At 42.7% G+C, this 15556-nt stretch overlaps 2 protein-coding genes across 6 annotated transcripts in view; both read right to left on the bottom strand.

The window, feature by feature from the left end:
- LOC138952783 (pyruvate carboxylase, mitochondrial-like) overlaps positions 1–15556 on the bottom strand; it is a 479047-nt gene that overhangs the window by 163078 nt on the left and 300413 nt on the right. The window lies entirely within an intron of this gene.
- Positions 1–15556, bottom strand: part of LOC138952787 (ATP-binding cassette sub-family G member 8-like) — an 82951-nt gene that overhangs the window by 47577 nt on the left and 19818 nt on the right. Inside the window, exons 3-7 of the mRNA XM_070324526.1 lie at positions 11501–11736; positions 10143–10275; positions 9662–9785; positions 8832–8977; positions 2917–3151 (exon numbers count right to left, since the gene is read on the bottom strand). Of these exons, the coding sequence (XP_070180627.1) occupies positions 2917–3151; positions 8832–8977; positions 9662–9785; positions 10143–10275; positions 11501–11736 (874 nt within the window). The remainder of the gene's footprint in view (positions 1–2916; positions 3152–8831; positions 8978–9661; positions 9786–10142; positions 10276–11500; positions 11737–15556) is intronic.

Raw genomic sequence — 15556 nt, 5'->3', positions numbered from 1 at the left:
TGCGTCATCTGGAGAAGCCACGTTCATACGCTAGAATCTTATTTCTCGATTTTAGTAGTGCTTTTAATACAATTATCCCCCACATGCTGTTTGACAAGCTGTCAGCCCTGAACGTACATCCGTCCATCTGTCATTGGGTTTTAGACTTTCTCTTAGACCGTCCACAGGTAGTCAAGGTGAACGGTTCATACTCTTGCTCAGCCACGCTGAACACAGGGGCACCCCAGGGGTGTGTGCTTTCTCCACTTTTATTCACACTTTTCACGAACGACTGTGTATCATCAGATCCATCTGTGCTGGTTCTGAAGTTTTCAGATGACACGACAGTTGAGGGGCTGATTTCCAACGATGATGAAAGTGTGTATAGAGAGGAGGTGGAACAGTTGGTTGGCTGGTGCTCTGACAACAACTTAGAGCTCAATGTCTCTAAAACCAAAGAAATGATTGTAGATTTTAGAAAGAACAAACTCGCACTCACCCCTTTAGAGATCAACGGTGTAAGTGTTGAGCAGGTCGACTCCTTTAGATTTTTAGGCACAATCATCTCGAGCGACCTCACATGGGACAAAAACACAGAGCCCATTATCAAGAAGTGTCAGCAGAGGCTTCACTTCCTTAGACAGCTGAAGAAATTTAGACTGAACCAAGCCATCCAAAAGCAGTTCTATAGGGCCACTGTAGAAAGCATTCTGTGTTTTTCAGTCACCGTGTGGTTTAGCGGTGCCAGTGCTAGGAACAAGGAAGAGCTGGAGCGCATTGTCAGACAAGCGTCTCGTATTGTGGGTTGCGAACTTCCGTCAGTCGCCTCACTGTACAGCTCACGTTTAGCAAAGAGAGTTAGGGGTATAGTGGCAGACTCATCTCACCCAGCCAGCCATCTGTTCGAGCTCCTCCCGTCAGGCAAGCGCTTCCGCGCTCTGAAGAGCAGGACTTCTCGTTTCAGAAACAGTTTCTTTCCTGAGGCAGTCCTTGCAGCCTCAATGGTGGATCGTTCTTAGATCTGGTAGATCTGTGATATGTGTCAGTTAAAGTTTTGAAATGGATCGAGTATCCTTAAATGAAATATCTTAATAGATGTAAGGGTTGTGTCCTTTGAATAACTGTGTTAGCATGTACTCGGATTTATTATATTGATGACTATATTTTTAGATATGATTTTTAGGGAATTCATTTATCTTTATCCATGCAACCTGTGATTACTCCTGTCAAATTGGTGCTAAAAGAACAACCAGTCCGTTTTGAACTGTCTGGTTGGTATACACACGTAAATAGGCCCAGTGAAATAGAACACTTTATCTGTACATAGTTATTATGATATATGCGGGTGGAAGGAGTGTGAAGTTTTGTGAAGTTTTATGCATACACCATAACAAAATCCTGTGCTTTGCATTTGGTAAATAAACTGTTTGACTTGACTTACCCGCTTCGCCGGGTACCGGCTTCGCCGGGAAGAAGTAGAGCCGAATACCAGGCTGCGCCGTCTTCGCCGGCGCACGAAGGAAAGGAGATAAACGCGCAAAACATTGGAGACCTTCTAAAAATAGTAACGTGCAGTGACCTTCTAAAAATAGTAACGTAGTAACGGGAATATGGATTGACGCCACACGGAGGAAGGGAGATAATCGCGGCTGAAAACACTGTAGAAGATAAGGAAGAGTTACTGGTAGTGGATCCCGACAACAACAACAACAACAACAACAAAATCGGTTCAGCGCGCACAGCGCTGCGCGCTGAGAGCACGTGTTGAAATATCTCATCGATGAGGTTGTGTCCGGGGTGTAGCTGAATACGGTGTCCAAATTTGAAAAAGATCCACCGAGAACTTTGGCCGTGCATCGCGAACAGACAGACAGACAGACACTAGTCGTATAGATGAGCGATCCAGTTCGCATTGTGGCTGTTCCGTTTAATTTGCGGGGTCGCTTCGAAATTTCTTTTGGTCGAATTAGACGGTAATAAAACCGTTATCTATATATATATATATACGACTAGTGTCTGTCTGTCTGTCTGTTCGCGATGCACGGGGATCTGCTTCAAATTTGGTGGGCATATTCAGGTAGACCCCGGACACAACCTGGTCGATGAGAATTTTCAACACGTGCTCTCAGCGCGCAGCGCTGAACCGATTTTGGTTTTTCTGTTCATCTTCCCAGATCCATTCCCATTAACTCTTCCTTATCTTCTCCAGTGTTTTGCGTTTATCTCCCTTCCTTCGTGTGGCGTCAATCCATATTCCTGTTACTATTTTTAGAAGGTCACTGTCCACAACGCTCAATCCATATTCCCGTTACTATTTTTAGAAGGTCACTGTCCACAACGCTTTCATCCCGGCGAAGCCGGGTATTACTCTTCCTTATCTTCTCCAGTGTTTTGCGCGTTTATCTCCCTTCCTTCGTACGGTGCGCCGGCAAAGCCGGCGTTTCCCCAGCGAAGCCGGGTATTCGGCTCTACTTCTTCCCGGCGAAGCCGTACCCGGCGAAGCGGGTATTCATCTAGTTTCTAATATGCTGACTGTTAGCAAATGATAACAGACATGTCGAGAAAATTGATCCAGCTCATGCTGATATCATTTTTGAGAGCATTTGCTAACAGTCGGCACATTAGAAATAATTCATGATAAGGTGCGAGCACAGATTACAACAGAAGCTGGGAACTGTGACATTAAATGATCGGACTACTTTCAAGCTCGGATGCACGTAACACACCCATTGTAAACAGACTTCCTGAGGCCCTGCATGGGATGTAAATAGACGTAGTTTTGAGTCAAAAAACGTTACAACACACGCCTAACCGCATTATGAGTGTACTTAAGAAATTGGCACAACGTTCTATTGTAACTCACGTGGGGAATCCCTCGCGACTTGCTTTGTTTAGTGGGGCACATACTATACTAAATGTGAAAATCAGTTCTAATACCTGAACAAGACGGAAAACTGTCTCCGCAGTCCCGGGTATATATCGCCGTCGTCTGGCAGCTCCAAATTACCCGGTGAACCTCTCCTGTCGTCTTTGCTTGGTTTGATACTGCCCGACATGACGCCATTCGCCTCCATGACGTCATCCTGGTAGTAGACTTGCTGTAAGTGTCTCACCACCTCGGCTGTGCTCTCTTCCGTTTCCTCTGACGTTGGGTCGAGGGTTGACAGGTCCACTGGAAAAAAATATTATACGTTATTTGGTGTCTTGACAAAAATATGACATTTTACAGAGATCGAAACAGTCATTGTTCCTCCGAGACAGCGCTAGCGGTCGAGGTGAACAATGACTGTCAAGATATGTGTAAAATGTCATATTTTTGTCAAAAATAAAAATTAGGGCTTCAATTAGACTTTGGGAGGGCGTCAATCCCCGATGAAGACCGAGAAGTTTCAAATGGAAGCATGTTAATGTTATTGTAATTCAATCTGACGACGATCTCTTTCCTGCTTTCATGCGGTTGTAAACAGACAGAATTGGTTCTGTTCTGTTCACACACTACTTTCAGTCCACCTACCTGCAAGGGTCAAGTCCCAAGAAATATGTCTCTGTATTCCTATATATCGTATCACTCTGCTCCTGTTTTGTTTTCTTTCACACACATTTCCCTTCTTTTTTGACGGGTTTCTGGACAGCAAACTCTAAAACAAAATCTTTTCACCACAAAAGCGATCTTTGGAATTGACTGACGTAGTCCGGAAAAATTCATGCATCAACTTACGTCACGTATTCGACGTCATCACTTCGCATACCTTATGGTCTCGGTATTTCGTTGGCCTTCGTATTTCCTACTTGTAAAATGACCCTCAAAGCTAACCGAGACTAGTTGAGGCTGTATCAATGCGCCTCGCCAGCAGGTTGTTAATGGATTTTTTAGCGAGTGGTTATCGACAATTAATGACCGGTAATTTTTAATGAGTTGGGGCATTCTGACCAATCACAGGATCTGTTTCATTAAAACGCAAACTTGATTGAATTACAATTATGGTTAGAATTCCTTTTAGTTGTTATGATTTAACGCACACAAACATACACTCTTTGGTAGTCTCGGCCAGCCGCCTAAATATGAATTTGTGTCGGCCTCTGATGTCACATGGCTCAAAGAAGGGAAATCCAGTGTTAATAATAATAATAATAATAACGATTACTTATATAGCGCGTAAACCAGTGTTCAATCGATACTTATCCTACATACGTGAGGGAGACACCCGTGAGATAATAATCGTTCAAATCACACGTGTGTGTATCATGTAAATGAGGTCATGTCAAGCAAGTCTGGCAGGGACCTGTTTTTCCACTGCTCATGATGCCAAAGTCACCGAGACAAACGTCATTATAGAAAAAAAAATTGCGCTCGCTAATTACCCTCGATGAATTTTTTGAACTAACACGTCACGCCACACTTTCAGAGTGACGTTTCTTTGCTTTGACGTAATAGATTGCACGAGGCTTTAGAAGAGATCGAGGTTCCAAAACAAGCGTCTTCAATTTAGCTGCCCCGAATGCAGGACATTTTCAGTAAAATACACGTAAGTACAGTATGTAGGATAAACAGAATACTACATGGCTTGCTGTTTCGTACCAGATTTACACTCGTTGCTTTTTCAAATAGTGAACAGCTCGCTTTCGCTCGCAGTTCAATATTTTAAAAAACAACTCGTGTAAATCTGGTACGACACAGCAAGCCATGTAGTATTCTCTATAATATATAGGTTACACACTCCCGAGTTCTGAATATCGCGCATATTTTCCGTAGGGTTGATATTTTAGGTATTACCGAGCCTCTGGCGAGGAATAATATCAGGGGTGGGACTCTCTTGTGATGAAAAAAGAGAAAATTCCTTTTTTCTAGGGGGGTTCCCCCGAAAAATTTTTAAATGGTACATTAAAATCTGTACAATCTGGTGCATTCTGAGACTAAAATTCAACTTGTTTGGATAAGGTAAAAAAAAAAAGACATTCTCCCCCCCCCCCCCCCCCCTACAAAAAAAATAAAAATTCACACGACAATGGTAACATTGTAATGGTGCATACTTACGTAATGAACCATGTATCCATAATCCAATACTGGCAATAGTATGATTCAATGCATTGAAGCACAAAATGACTATTAGTTATCAGGAGTTTTCAGTCAGCACAATTTAACTCTCAAGCCTCTAGTGATCTGTTCCATCTTCACTTCTCTCCATATCATTCAGTCAACAAGTTATAGATACTGTGATGAAATGGGACGCGGAAAAATAGATTACTCCAGCGGAATTCGTAAGTATGTCCGCAGAAATCCGCGGATTAATATGCAAGATATTCAGGACGAGGTGTGTAAGCTTTTTATCCCATTACTCCGACGTTTCATTAAAAAAAAAAAAACTTGTTGACACAAACTCTGCGATTGCCTGTTTTCTGCTTACACAAACTCTGCGATTGCCTGTTTTCTGCTTACCCAAACCTTCCGCGACCGCAAATTGTGTCATCAAATTCATGTGCGAAATGAGTCCCCTTTTGTCTTTTTGGCAAACGCGCCATAAAACGTCTGCTTTTGTGTTCAGTCATCTATACTGCTTAAGAAAACGAATAACAGTTATTTTTAGAGTGTTGAAATGAATTTGGAAATATTATTTTGCATCGTTGGCTTCTGGCTTTCATCCTACCTACCAGGTATACCAGTCATGTTTCCGAGATTGCGCAGTTCAAGGCATTTATTACTGTGCAGTTACCGGCCGGTTTCAGTCGGTGACCCAAGTCGGTGTCAGTGGCATTCGCCAAAAGACTGCGTGTGTGAGTTTACAAGCGCTGAGGATGATTGCTGAATTTGTGTTATTCGAGCTGTTGTGCTTCAGTGTTCAAATTTGGATTACTTACTTCTTCAATCGTCATTTAGGTGAGCCTAACTGATGTCTGTCGTTCTCCTATTAGGAGGGCCCCAAAGGGTTTAAAATCGTGATCGTGATTGGCGTTTTTTGACCTTTCTGTGACCGTGATTGCCGAAATTTCCAATTCTGTGATCGTGATGGGACTTTGCCCGTGATCCGTGATGACACAAAAATCAAGTCTCGTGATCGTGATCGTGATTTGTTTTCGTGATCGTGATGGGCATTATTGCAAAGCATTTTATATTCAACGTACACAAGGTGTTTGTGATCGTGAAAACAAAAATCAAGGTAACTGTGATCGTGAAAGCTAAAATTTCCCTTCCCGTGATCGTGATGATACCCCCCCTTTGGGGCCCTCTATTAGCCCAGTAAGTTATCCGTCTTGGGAAAACGGCGCACCACTGTCGAGTTGACCCACTTTTTGGTTTGAACGTCCAACACGGTTGACATAATTTGGATTGCAATTTGCATCAACATTACGATTTCCTACAGAAACCACCTCATCAAATGCACTGTGCCTGCTGGAGATCAACACACTAACTTGACTAAATGTAAAAAACAAAGGCTTCAATGCCTCTTTTTGTTTTATTCGAAAAACAATTGCAGATCAGAAATATAAAATTTTGATTTTGATTTTATTGACTAAATGTTTTAACATAGATGGGGGAATCGAGACGAGGGTCGTGGTGTATGTGTGTGTGTGTCACTGTGTGTGTGTGTGTGTGTGTGTGTGTGTGTGTGTAGAGCGATTCAGAGTAAACTACTGGACCGATCTGTATGACATTTTTCATGAGAGTTCCTGGGTATGATATCCCCAGATGTTTTTTCATTTTTTCGATAAATGTCTTTGATGACGTCATATCCGGCATTTTGTAAAAGTTGAGGCGGCACTGTCACACCCTCATTTTTCAATAAAATTGATTGAAATTTTGGCAAAGCAATCTTCGACGAAGGCCGGACTTTGGTATTGCATTTCAGCTTGGAGGCTTAAAATTTAATTAATGACTTTGGTCATTAAAAATCTGAAAATTGTAATTAAAATTATTTTTTTATGAAACGATCCAAAATTACGTTTATCGTATTCTTCATCATTTTCTGATTCCAAAAACATATAATTATGTTATATTCGGATTAAAAACAAGCTCTGAAAATTAAAAATATAAAAATTATGATTAAAATTAAATTTCCGAAATCGATTTAAAAACAATTTCATCTTATTCCTTGTCCGTTCCTGATTCCAAAAACATATAGATATGATATGTTTGGATTAAAAACACGTTCAGAGAGTTAAAAAGAATAGAGATATAGAAAAGCGGGCTAACCTCCTCAGCGCAACCGCTACCGCGCTTTTCTGTATTGTTAATTTCACTGCCTTTGCCACGAGCGGTGGACAGACGATGCTACGAGTGTACGGTCTTGCGGAAAAAATGCTTTGCGTTCAGTTTCATTCTTTGAGTTCGATTGAGCTTGACTAAATGTATTTTTGCCTTACGCGACTTGTTTGAATTTTTTATTCTTTTTTCTCTTTTTTTCTCTTTCTCTTCTTAATTCTAGATACGGACCCAAAGTTACACCAAGATGGATATAGTGGATGTCATACTGTGTTTTTTGTGTGTGTATAATTATAATGATATGCATTTTAAATACATATTTCAACAGCATACACACATGTTTATTTACAACAGATTAATCTGAAGGAGGTGCTGTACATGAAAACTGTTATGTCCATCGTTAGGATCATACATATTTGAGTGAAATGTGCAAGTTTTGAGTAGAAAAAAAACAAGTCGCGTAAGGCGAAATTACTACATTTAGTCAAGCTGTGGAACTCACAAAATGAAACTGAACGCACTGCATTTTTTCACAATGACCGTAGTCCGCCGCTTGTGCATAACGGAGTGAAACTGACGAGCCTGTTCAGTGCGGTAGTGGTTTCGCTGTGCTGCATAGCACGCTTTTCTGTACCTCTCTTCGTTTTAACTTTCTGAGCGTGTTTTTAATCCAAACATATCATATCTATATTTTTTTGGAATCGGGAACCGACAAGGACATTGTTTTTAAATCGATTTCGGAATTTTGATTTTGATCATAATTTTTATATTTTTGATTTTCAGAGCTTGTTTTTAATCCAAATATAACATATTTATATGTTTTTGGAATCAGGAAATGATGTAGAATAAGATGAACGTAAATTTGGATCGTTTTATATTAAAAAAAATTATTACAATTTTCAGATTTTTAATGACCAAAGTCATCAATTAATTTTTAAGCCACCAAGCTGAAATGAAATACCGAAGTCCGGCCTTCGTCAAAGATTGCTTTACAAAAATTTCAATCAATTTGATTGAAAAATGAGGGTGTGACAGTGCCGCCTCAACTTTTACAAAAAGCCGGATATGACGTCATCAAAGGTATTTATCGACAAAAAGAAAAAAACGTCCGGGTATATCATTCCCAGGAACTCTCATGTCAAATTTCATAAAGATCGGTCCAGTAGTTTGGTCTGAATCGCTCTACACACAAACACGCAGACAGACAGACAGACAGACACACACACACACACACACACACACACACACACACACACACCTCGTCTCGATTCCCCCTCAATGTTAAAACATTTAGTCAAAACTTGACTAAATGTAAAAAGAAGAGGGGGGAATAAATCTTCGTTCTGTTTTAGATCTGTACGCCTTTATGTAAGTTCTGTTTTATATGTCAGACTTTTTATGTGTAACTATTTGTCTATTACTTATCTTATGTATTTTCCATCTTTTTTAAATTTTCTAGATTATCTTAAGATGTATGTGGTCGTTGTTTATGAAATGTAAGCTAATAATGCTTGTATTGTATTCTTATGAGGAAACTTTTTATATGTTAAATGTTGAATTTTGATTTCCAATGTAAAGTGCCATGAGACTGTTATGTGGCGGTGAACAGCGCTATAGAAGAATGTTTTATTATTATTATTATTAATAGACTCACCGTAATAATCACAGGGATTTGTGAGCTGAGGGCAAGGGAAGCCCAGACGCGTGAAGTAATGCACCATATGTTTGGCCTCCCCGAAGTAAACCACGCGTCCCCCTGACATCAGTAGCACCAAGTCGAACAACTCGAAAATGTTGGACCTAGGGACAGAAATTGGCGTTGTTTTGTGACTTCGAAGAGAATTTGTTCTTGTAACACTAAAGCTACGTTTCCATATAGTGACGCGAACACGTTGCGGCCAGGGGGCCGTGTGACTTACATATCCGAAGACTACCTACAACCAGGTTTATTTTTTCTGTTGACTGGTGGAATTTTTCGTCAACTACATTTATTTTCTGAACTACACATCGTCTGGCAAGAATTCCTTCAAAGGTTGTCAAAGGCATCGGGTTCGTTCCGCTTTTTGAGCACTTCGTTGAAATAAAATCGTGTTTTTATCATTTCATTTCTTATCTTTTCATGTTCCTCTTCAACAAAAGTAAGTTCAAATAATTATAGTAGACCTTACATTAAACATGGTTGTGCTTTTTTTTTTGACCGAATGATTCTAAGGAGTCAAGCCGGAAATGTAAAAAAAAATCCGCCTGCCGAGCCACTTTTAATGGACACTCGAACACTAAAATTCGCCTGTCGCCAAGCATTTTCGTCGCAATCCCTCCACCATCTCTTCGCCATATGGAAAGAAAGCTTTTGACCACGCGCAATTTTGGCACGAATGTGAAAAAATCTTGCCGCAAGCCGCCGCCGCCCCCCGCCCCCTCTCCCTACCCCCCCCCCCCCCTCCCCCGAAAAAAACCCACCCCCACCCCGCTTTCTTGAGTTACCTGGGCTGGTGGATAGACATGAGAATGGTTCGTCTGTTGCGGGCCATGTGAGATAGTGTGGACACAAGATGACTGGCTGTGAACGAATCCAGACCTGACGTGGGCTCATCCAGAAACAGTAAACCTGGAAGAAACCATTATTTCAAGATCGCACTAGCTTAAAAAATTAAAAATTAAAAATTAAAATTAAAATTAAACAAAATTCGTAAAGCATACGTAGCGACGGAGACACTGCGTGACGGGGCAATATTTTTGCGTAACGACCTATCGTAGAAAAGTAGTGTTCGCATCAATCGAGATGCAATCATTTCAGAACAGGAGATGAGTATTGAATATGTCCAAGAGCGAAGGGTTTGCATTTTTCGTGGAAAAGCATTAGAAAAAGGCCACATTGTTTTTTCGCCATACGGGTGTGTGTTTGTGGGTGTGTGTGTGTGCTAGCTAATTCACCGATCGATTCTGCTGAAGAAAAAAGACTCACTGGGGTCAATGAGCATCTGTATACCGATGCTGACACGGCGACGCTCTCCCCCAGATATGCCGCGGATCTCGGCATTACCGATACGTGTGTCTGCAGGCTCCATCAATCCCAGCTCTAATATCACGCTGTCCACCTGCAACACAGCGTCACAAGTCTGGTTATAACTTGAAAGATGATGCACTTGTGCTTGTATATTCATTGTAAAGATACCGTGGATCCCGGCTATAAAATGCCAGAGCTGACTTTTTACCCAGTAGAATCTACTGGTTGATTAGCAAATCTACCTGGTATCTCTGCACTGGATCTTAACAGTAGAAATTTGCCCAATGGGAACCTGAGATACCGAGCAGAAAGCTCCGTCATTGGCTAATCAAAATACCGGGTAGAAAATGCCCACACGGGCGCCAAAACTGACATTTTACTCGGTAAAATCTACCAGTAGGTTTCCGGAAATCTATCGGGTATTTCTGCATTTGATTGGCACGAGAAAAAGATTGACAGATAGAGAGAGAACTAAACTGAACTGAACTGAACTAAACTTTATCTCTTTACATTCGCCACAGGCAAGTGAACACCCTAATCCATGTTTCCTGCTTGTGCAACCACCATGACATCAATGCAGTAATTTTGGGACGTTATATAATGCATTATTTACCGTGGGACGGTAATAATGCCTTCTTTAACGAAAAACGTTAAGTAATGCATTATTTAGCCGACAGGTCTGTAGAGATGCCTAATTTAGTCAAGAATGCTTTTTGAACAATTCATTACTTAAGTAAAAAATCAATTGATAAATACATTATTCAAATAATATCTTTTATGAGTAAATAATGTTTATGTATGGCAACCCTGTGACGGTTTTTTTGTGTGATCTAAATAATGCATTATTTAGTTAAATAATGCATTATTCAGATCATCACCCAAAAAACGTAATTTCTTTACAAGCGGATTGTCATAGGCCTTATCACATTTATTTTATTGCTGTACGTTCATTACGTTGTCCTAAACTATTTCTGGAGACTCTTCAATGCTTAGTTATAAATCGTCGAAAGCTTTGCTGCCTTTTTTTGTCGTTGCAAAATTGCAAAACTTTTTTCCGCGGTGGAGAAAAGCTGACACTAAAGATTGCCTAAATCTTCCAAACATTGTCGAAACGGTTTTGGCCATTTCTCGAAGAAAATAAATCATTGTAAACAAAGGGGAATCTCATTTATATTTTATAACGAGCCTATAGCTATACACACATATACACAAACTGCAATGGATTATGATTCTGTGTGAATGGTCTTTCGCAATTTAAACAGATTTAGCGGATTGCCAGTAAGACTGTCGCGCAAGTCCCATTCCCAGTCACTTACTCTGGCTTTGATTTCATCGTCGCCGAATGACTTGGGCAGCTTGAGTTGAGCGACGAACATGAGCGTCTCTCGGACAGTGAGGCTGGCCATCAGCCGGTCATCCTGCCGTACGTAGGCCGCGCGCTTGGTCAGCATGTCTTGTGTGCGTGTCACGCCGTTCAGCATAACGTCACCCGTCACCTTGCCCGACTTGTTGCGGCACGCTATGACGTCAAGCAGTGACGTCTTTCCGCTTCCTGTGTGAAACAAGAAACTGCAAAGTTTGATGAGGGAAAAAACTGAGAACTCAAACATAACAACCAAGATATGACTTAACGAGCTAAACGATTTTTAAAATAGCGACTGAAGCTTGAATGTGGTGTCTCACAATTTTCCACAAAAACACTTCTGGTGAATGTTTGAAGATTCTACAGCGGATTCGAAAACAAATCAACGATCAAATGATCATACAAGTCATTCTGATCATCATCGGTCCATGCCGTATCGCCGGCATATCTCTCTGTGAATTTTTGGTTGTGGTTGTGGTTTGGTTGAAATTGCGTTGCATTTTTACGTAATGTCCACGTGAATGGAACGTACATTTTAGGTCAAATTTTAGGTCAAGAATTACGTGAATTCTACGTTGACACAACGTGAAAGTCGAGTTTTGGTGCATTTTTCGTGATAAAATTGACGTGAATTACACGTCGACACAACGTGAATTTGTGGTTGTGGTTTGGTTTGATTTCGACGTGAATGCAACGTTGCTGTAAGGGCACATTTGGTGGCTTACAATAGGTCTGTAGATGGTGCAATGTGTTACCATGGAAGGAAATGCCCATTGTTCATCTTTGTTACTGGCATGTGCTGTCTGAAAACAACGCACATGTTGGGTTTTGGGTTGTTTGTTTGTTATGCGATACCTAGTAAGGCGCACGATAACCTTATACAAATTCACTGTAAGGGTACATTTGGTGGCTTACAGCGGGTCTGTAAACAGGGCAAGTGAGGGCCAATAAAAGTGTTTACATATTTTTTTTCTACTGTACATACATGTGAGGGCGTTTTACCGCCAGTGATGTAAAAAGAGGGGAAACTTGGTCCCCAGTGTGTAAAACAAATTTCAATGATTGTGATGTAAATAATGTTGCATTAACCTGTAAAACAAATTTCAATGATTGTGATGTAAATAATGTTGCATTTAACCTGCTCCCAGGTGACTGTAAGGCAGCTAGTATTTATTGTGAGAAGGCCGGTGTGATATAATAAGGGAGGCAATTGTCCATCTAGTCGACCAAGTGCACCCCGCAGCGGCGTGGTGGTAAGACGTCGGCCTCCTAATCGGGAGGTCGTGAGTTCGAATCCCGGTCGCTGCTGCCTGGTGGGTTAAGAGTGGAGATTTTTCCGATCTCCCAGGTCAACTTACGTGCAGACCTGCTAGTGACTTAATTAACCCCCTTCGTGTGTACACGCAAGTGACCAAGTGCGCACGGAAAAGATCCTGTAATCCATGTCAGAGTTCGGTGGGTTGTAGAAACACGAAAATACCCAGCATGCCTCCCCCGAAATCGCCGTATGCTGCCTGAATGGCTGGGTAAAAACGGTCACACACGTAAAAATCGACTCGTGCTAAAAACATGAGTGAACGTGGGAGTCTAAGCCCATGAACAAAGTAGAAGAAGAAGATGTTTGTGTTTTCCCTATTGCGTCCTGTATCTAAAACTATATATAGTTTTGTTGTATTTTATTGAAAATTATGCTTACAAATTAATAAAAGCGTTAAATAACCACTATCTTTATTTTTGGAAATGACACTTAAAATCAACTTCTGTCTATTCCTTATTATTTTTTGATTCCAAAAATACATAGTTTTATGGAGTTTGACGTCGAAAATATGCTCAAACTTAACAAATTCGGATCCTTAAATGGAAATTATACTTCCAAGCTCCGTGCAGCCGATAACAGGATAAAAGCACGTCATTTCAAGTGTGGAGTGTGGAACACGCACATGACGTGATAAATTATGGCTTTTCCTTGCGATATTTTATTTCAAACATGGTAAAAATTGTAAAGGAGTTTCTTTCTCAGATTATTTTTTTTGTCCTCTGTCTATCTCTCTATGTGATTCAAACAAAATGTGTAATTCCTTAGTTTTGCAAAAGTAAAACTATGTATGATACAGGTCTCTAATGAGAAAATACATAACTATTTTCCTTTATATTAGTATACTTACCATACATCACGTGTGCTTGATCTACTCGCAAGCGCATACCTTCACCTGGAAATGCTCAGATTTAAATGGGGCAGAGTGGCGCAAGGAACCTAACCTAAGCCCAAAGTCCCAACTAGTTCTGGGCAAAGATTTTTGTGGGTGACCTCCCTTAACCTGGGTCATCCCAGCATACAACTCTTCCCTTCTGACATAGGACTGCCCGCCATATTGCTTGGTGCGGGGTCTGGGGTCAGCGCTCCGAAGTTTTTACTTGCGTTTGGAGTTTTGAGGAGTCGGTCGTGCGCGAATTTGTTTTTCCGTACATCTTACGTCCTCTCCCCCGCCCGCAGAGTGTGTTACGCCAGCGCCGGGGTTTTTCTTGTGCCGTATCTCCATCGAGGTAGCGTTGGACCCCGGTCTCAAGATGTCGTCCCCCCCTCCTTCCAACCCCAAGGGGGATAAGGTAGGGAAGAACAACAAACAAAAATCGAAGGTTGGTGATGATGTTACTGTCTTTCGTTCACTGGCCCCAGTGTCCGTTAGCAGACACAATTGACTTCTTTCTCTCAGTCTGGCTCCTCTTCGGATTCGCTCTTCCCCGGGGTTACTACCGCCTCTCTGTCTGATTGCTCTGTGCGTCATTCAGTCCCCCCGACTTTTTCCTCACCTTTTGTTTCGGGAGTCTCGGTCGGAGATAAGCCCCCCTTCCCTCCGCCCGTTTCTTCGGGGGAGGAAGCGTGGGAGCTTTATGCTTGGTCCCAAGCTCTCTTGTCGGGTTCTGGGACACAGTCAGTTGCTTCTGGTGGTTTACACCCAATGCAGTGGCAACTGCCTGTGCCTCAATTTCCGCACCCTATGGCTAGTCCGTATGGTTCCTGGGGCGCGGCAGGTTTCGCTATTCAGGTGAATTTTCCCCACTGCACGAACAGCGGTCCTGCCCCCAAATCTCTCGGTCATTTGCCTCTGTTAGCGGTTCATTCCCTCAGAGTTTGACGATGACCCCGACATGCGCCTCTTTCTCTGGCCGTGCCCCTCAGAGTTTGACGATGCCTACGGCATTCGACTCTGGTGGCGGTACCGCTACGCAGGTTCTGACGCTGTGCCGACGGGCGCGGCAGGTTTCGCTATTCAGGGGAATTTTCCCCAATGCACGAACAGCGGTCCTGCCCCCAAATCTCTCGGTCATTTGCCTCTGTTAGCGGTTCATTCCCTCAGAGTTTGACGATGACCCCGACATGCGCCTCTGTCTCTGGCCGTGCCCCTCAGAGTTTGACGATGCCGACAGCATTCGTCTCTGGTGGCGGTACCGCTACGTAGGGTCTGACGCTGTCGCCGACGTTCGCCTCTGCAAGCGGTTCAGTCCCTCAGAGTTTGACGACGTCTACGGTTTCCCATGGGTATGCAGGCCGTGCGGTTCAGGCCCCGCTGTATATCCCCGACAGTGGTTCTTCCACTCGGGGCGGTGTTTTCACCGGTGGGGCGGGAGCTGCTGCCCAAATTTCTGTTGGTATGCAGCCCCGGGGGGGGGGGGGGGGTTCCCTCCACCGTATTTTCCCCAGCCTCCTTACGCCCTTCCCTTCGCGGGGTGGCCGTCGGGAGTGCATGGTTTGAGCCCCTGGCCTGAGGGTGTTGGCTTTGTGCCCCCACATTCCGTTCATTCGAGCGGAGAGGCTTTGATCGAGTGCCTTGCGTCCTTTCTGGACCGCGCTGATAGCATACGATCGGAGCCAAGGGAGGTAACCTCGACTAGGGGCATGCCAGTATCCTCTGTGGCGCCCCCAGGGGCTGGGTTACAGGTGCAGACAGCACCGCAACACGTCAGTTTATCCGGTGGGGTCAGCGCCATGCAGGACACCACGAACCCC

The sequence above is a fragment of the Littorina saxatilis genome, linkage group LG17, assembly GCF_037325665.1.
Source record: "Littorina saxatilis isolate snail1 linkage group LG17, US_GU_Lsax_2.0, whole genome shotgun sequence".
Classification (NCBI taxonomy): domain Eukaryota; kingdom Metazoa; phylum Mollusca; class Gastropoda; order Littorinimorpha; family Littorinidae; genus Littorina; species Littorina saxatilis.
This window is presented reverse-complemented; position numbering and strand designations above follow the sequence as displayed.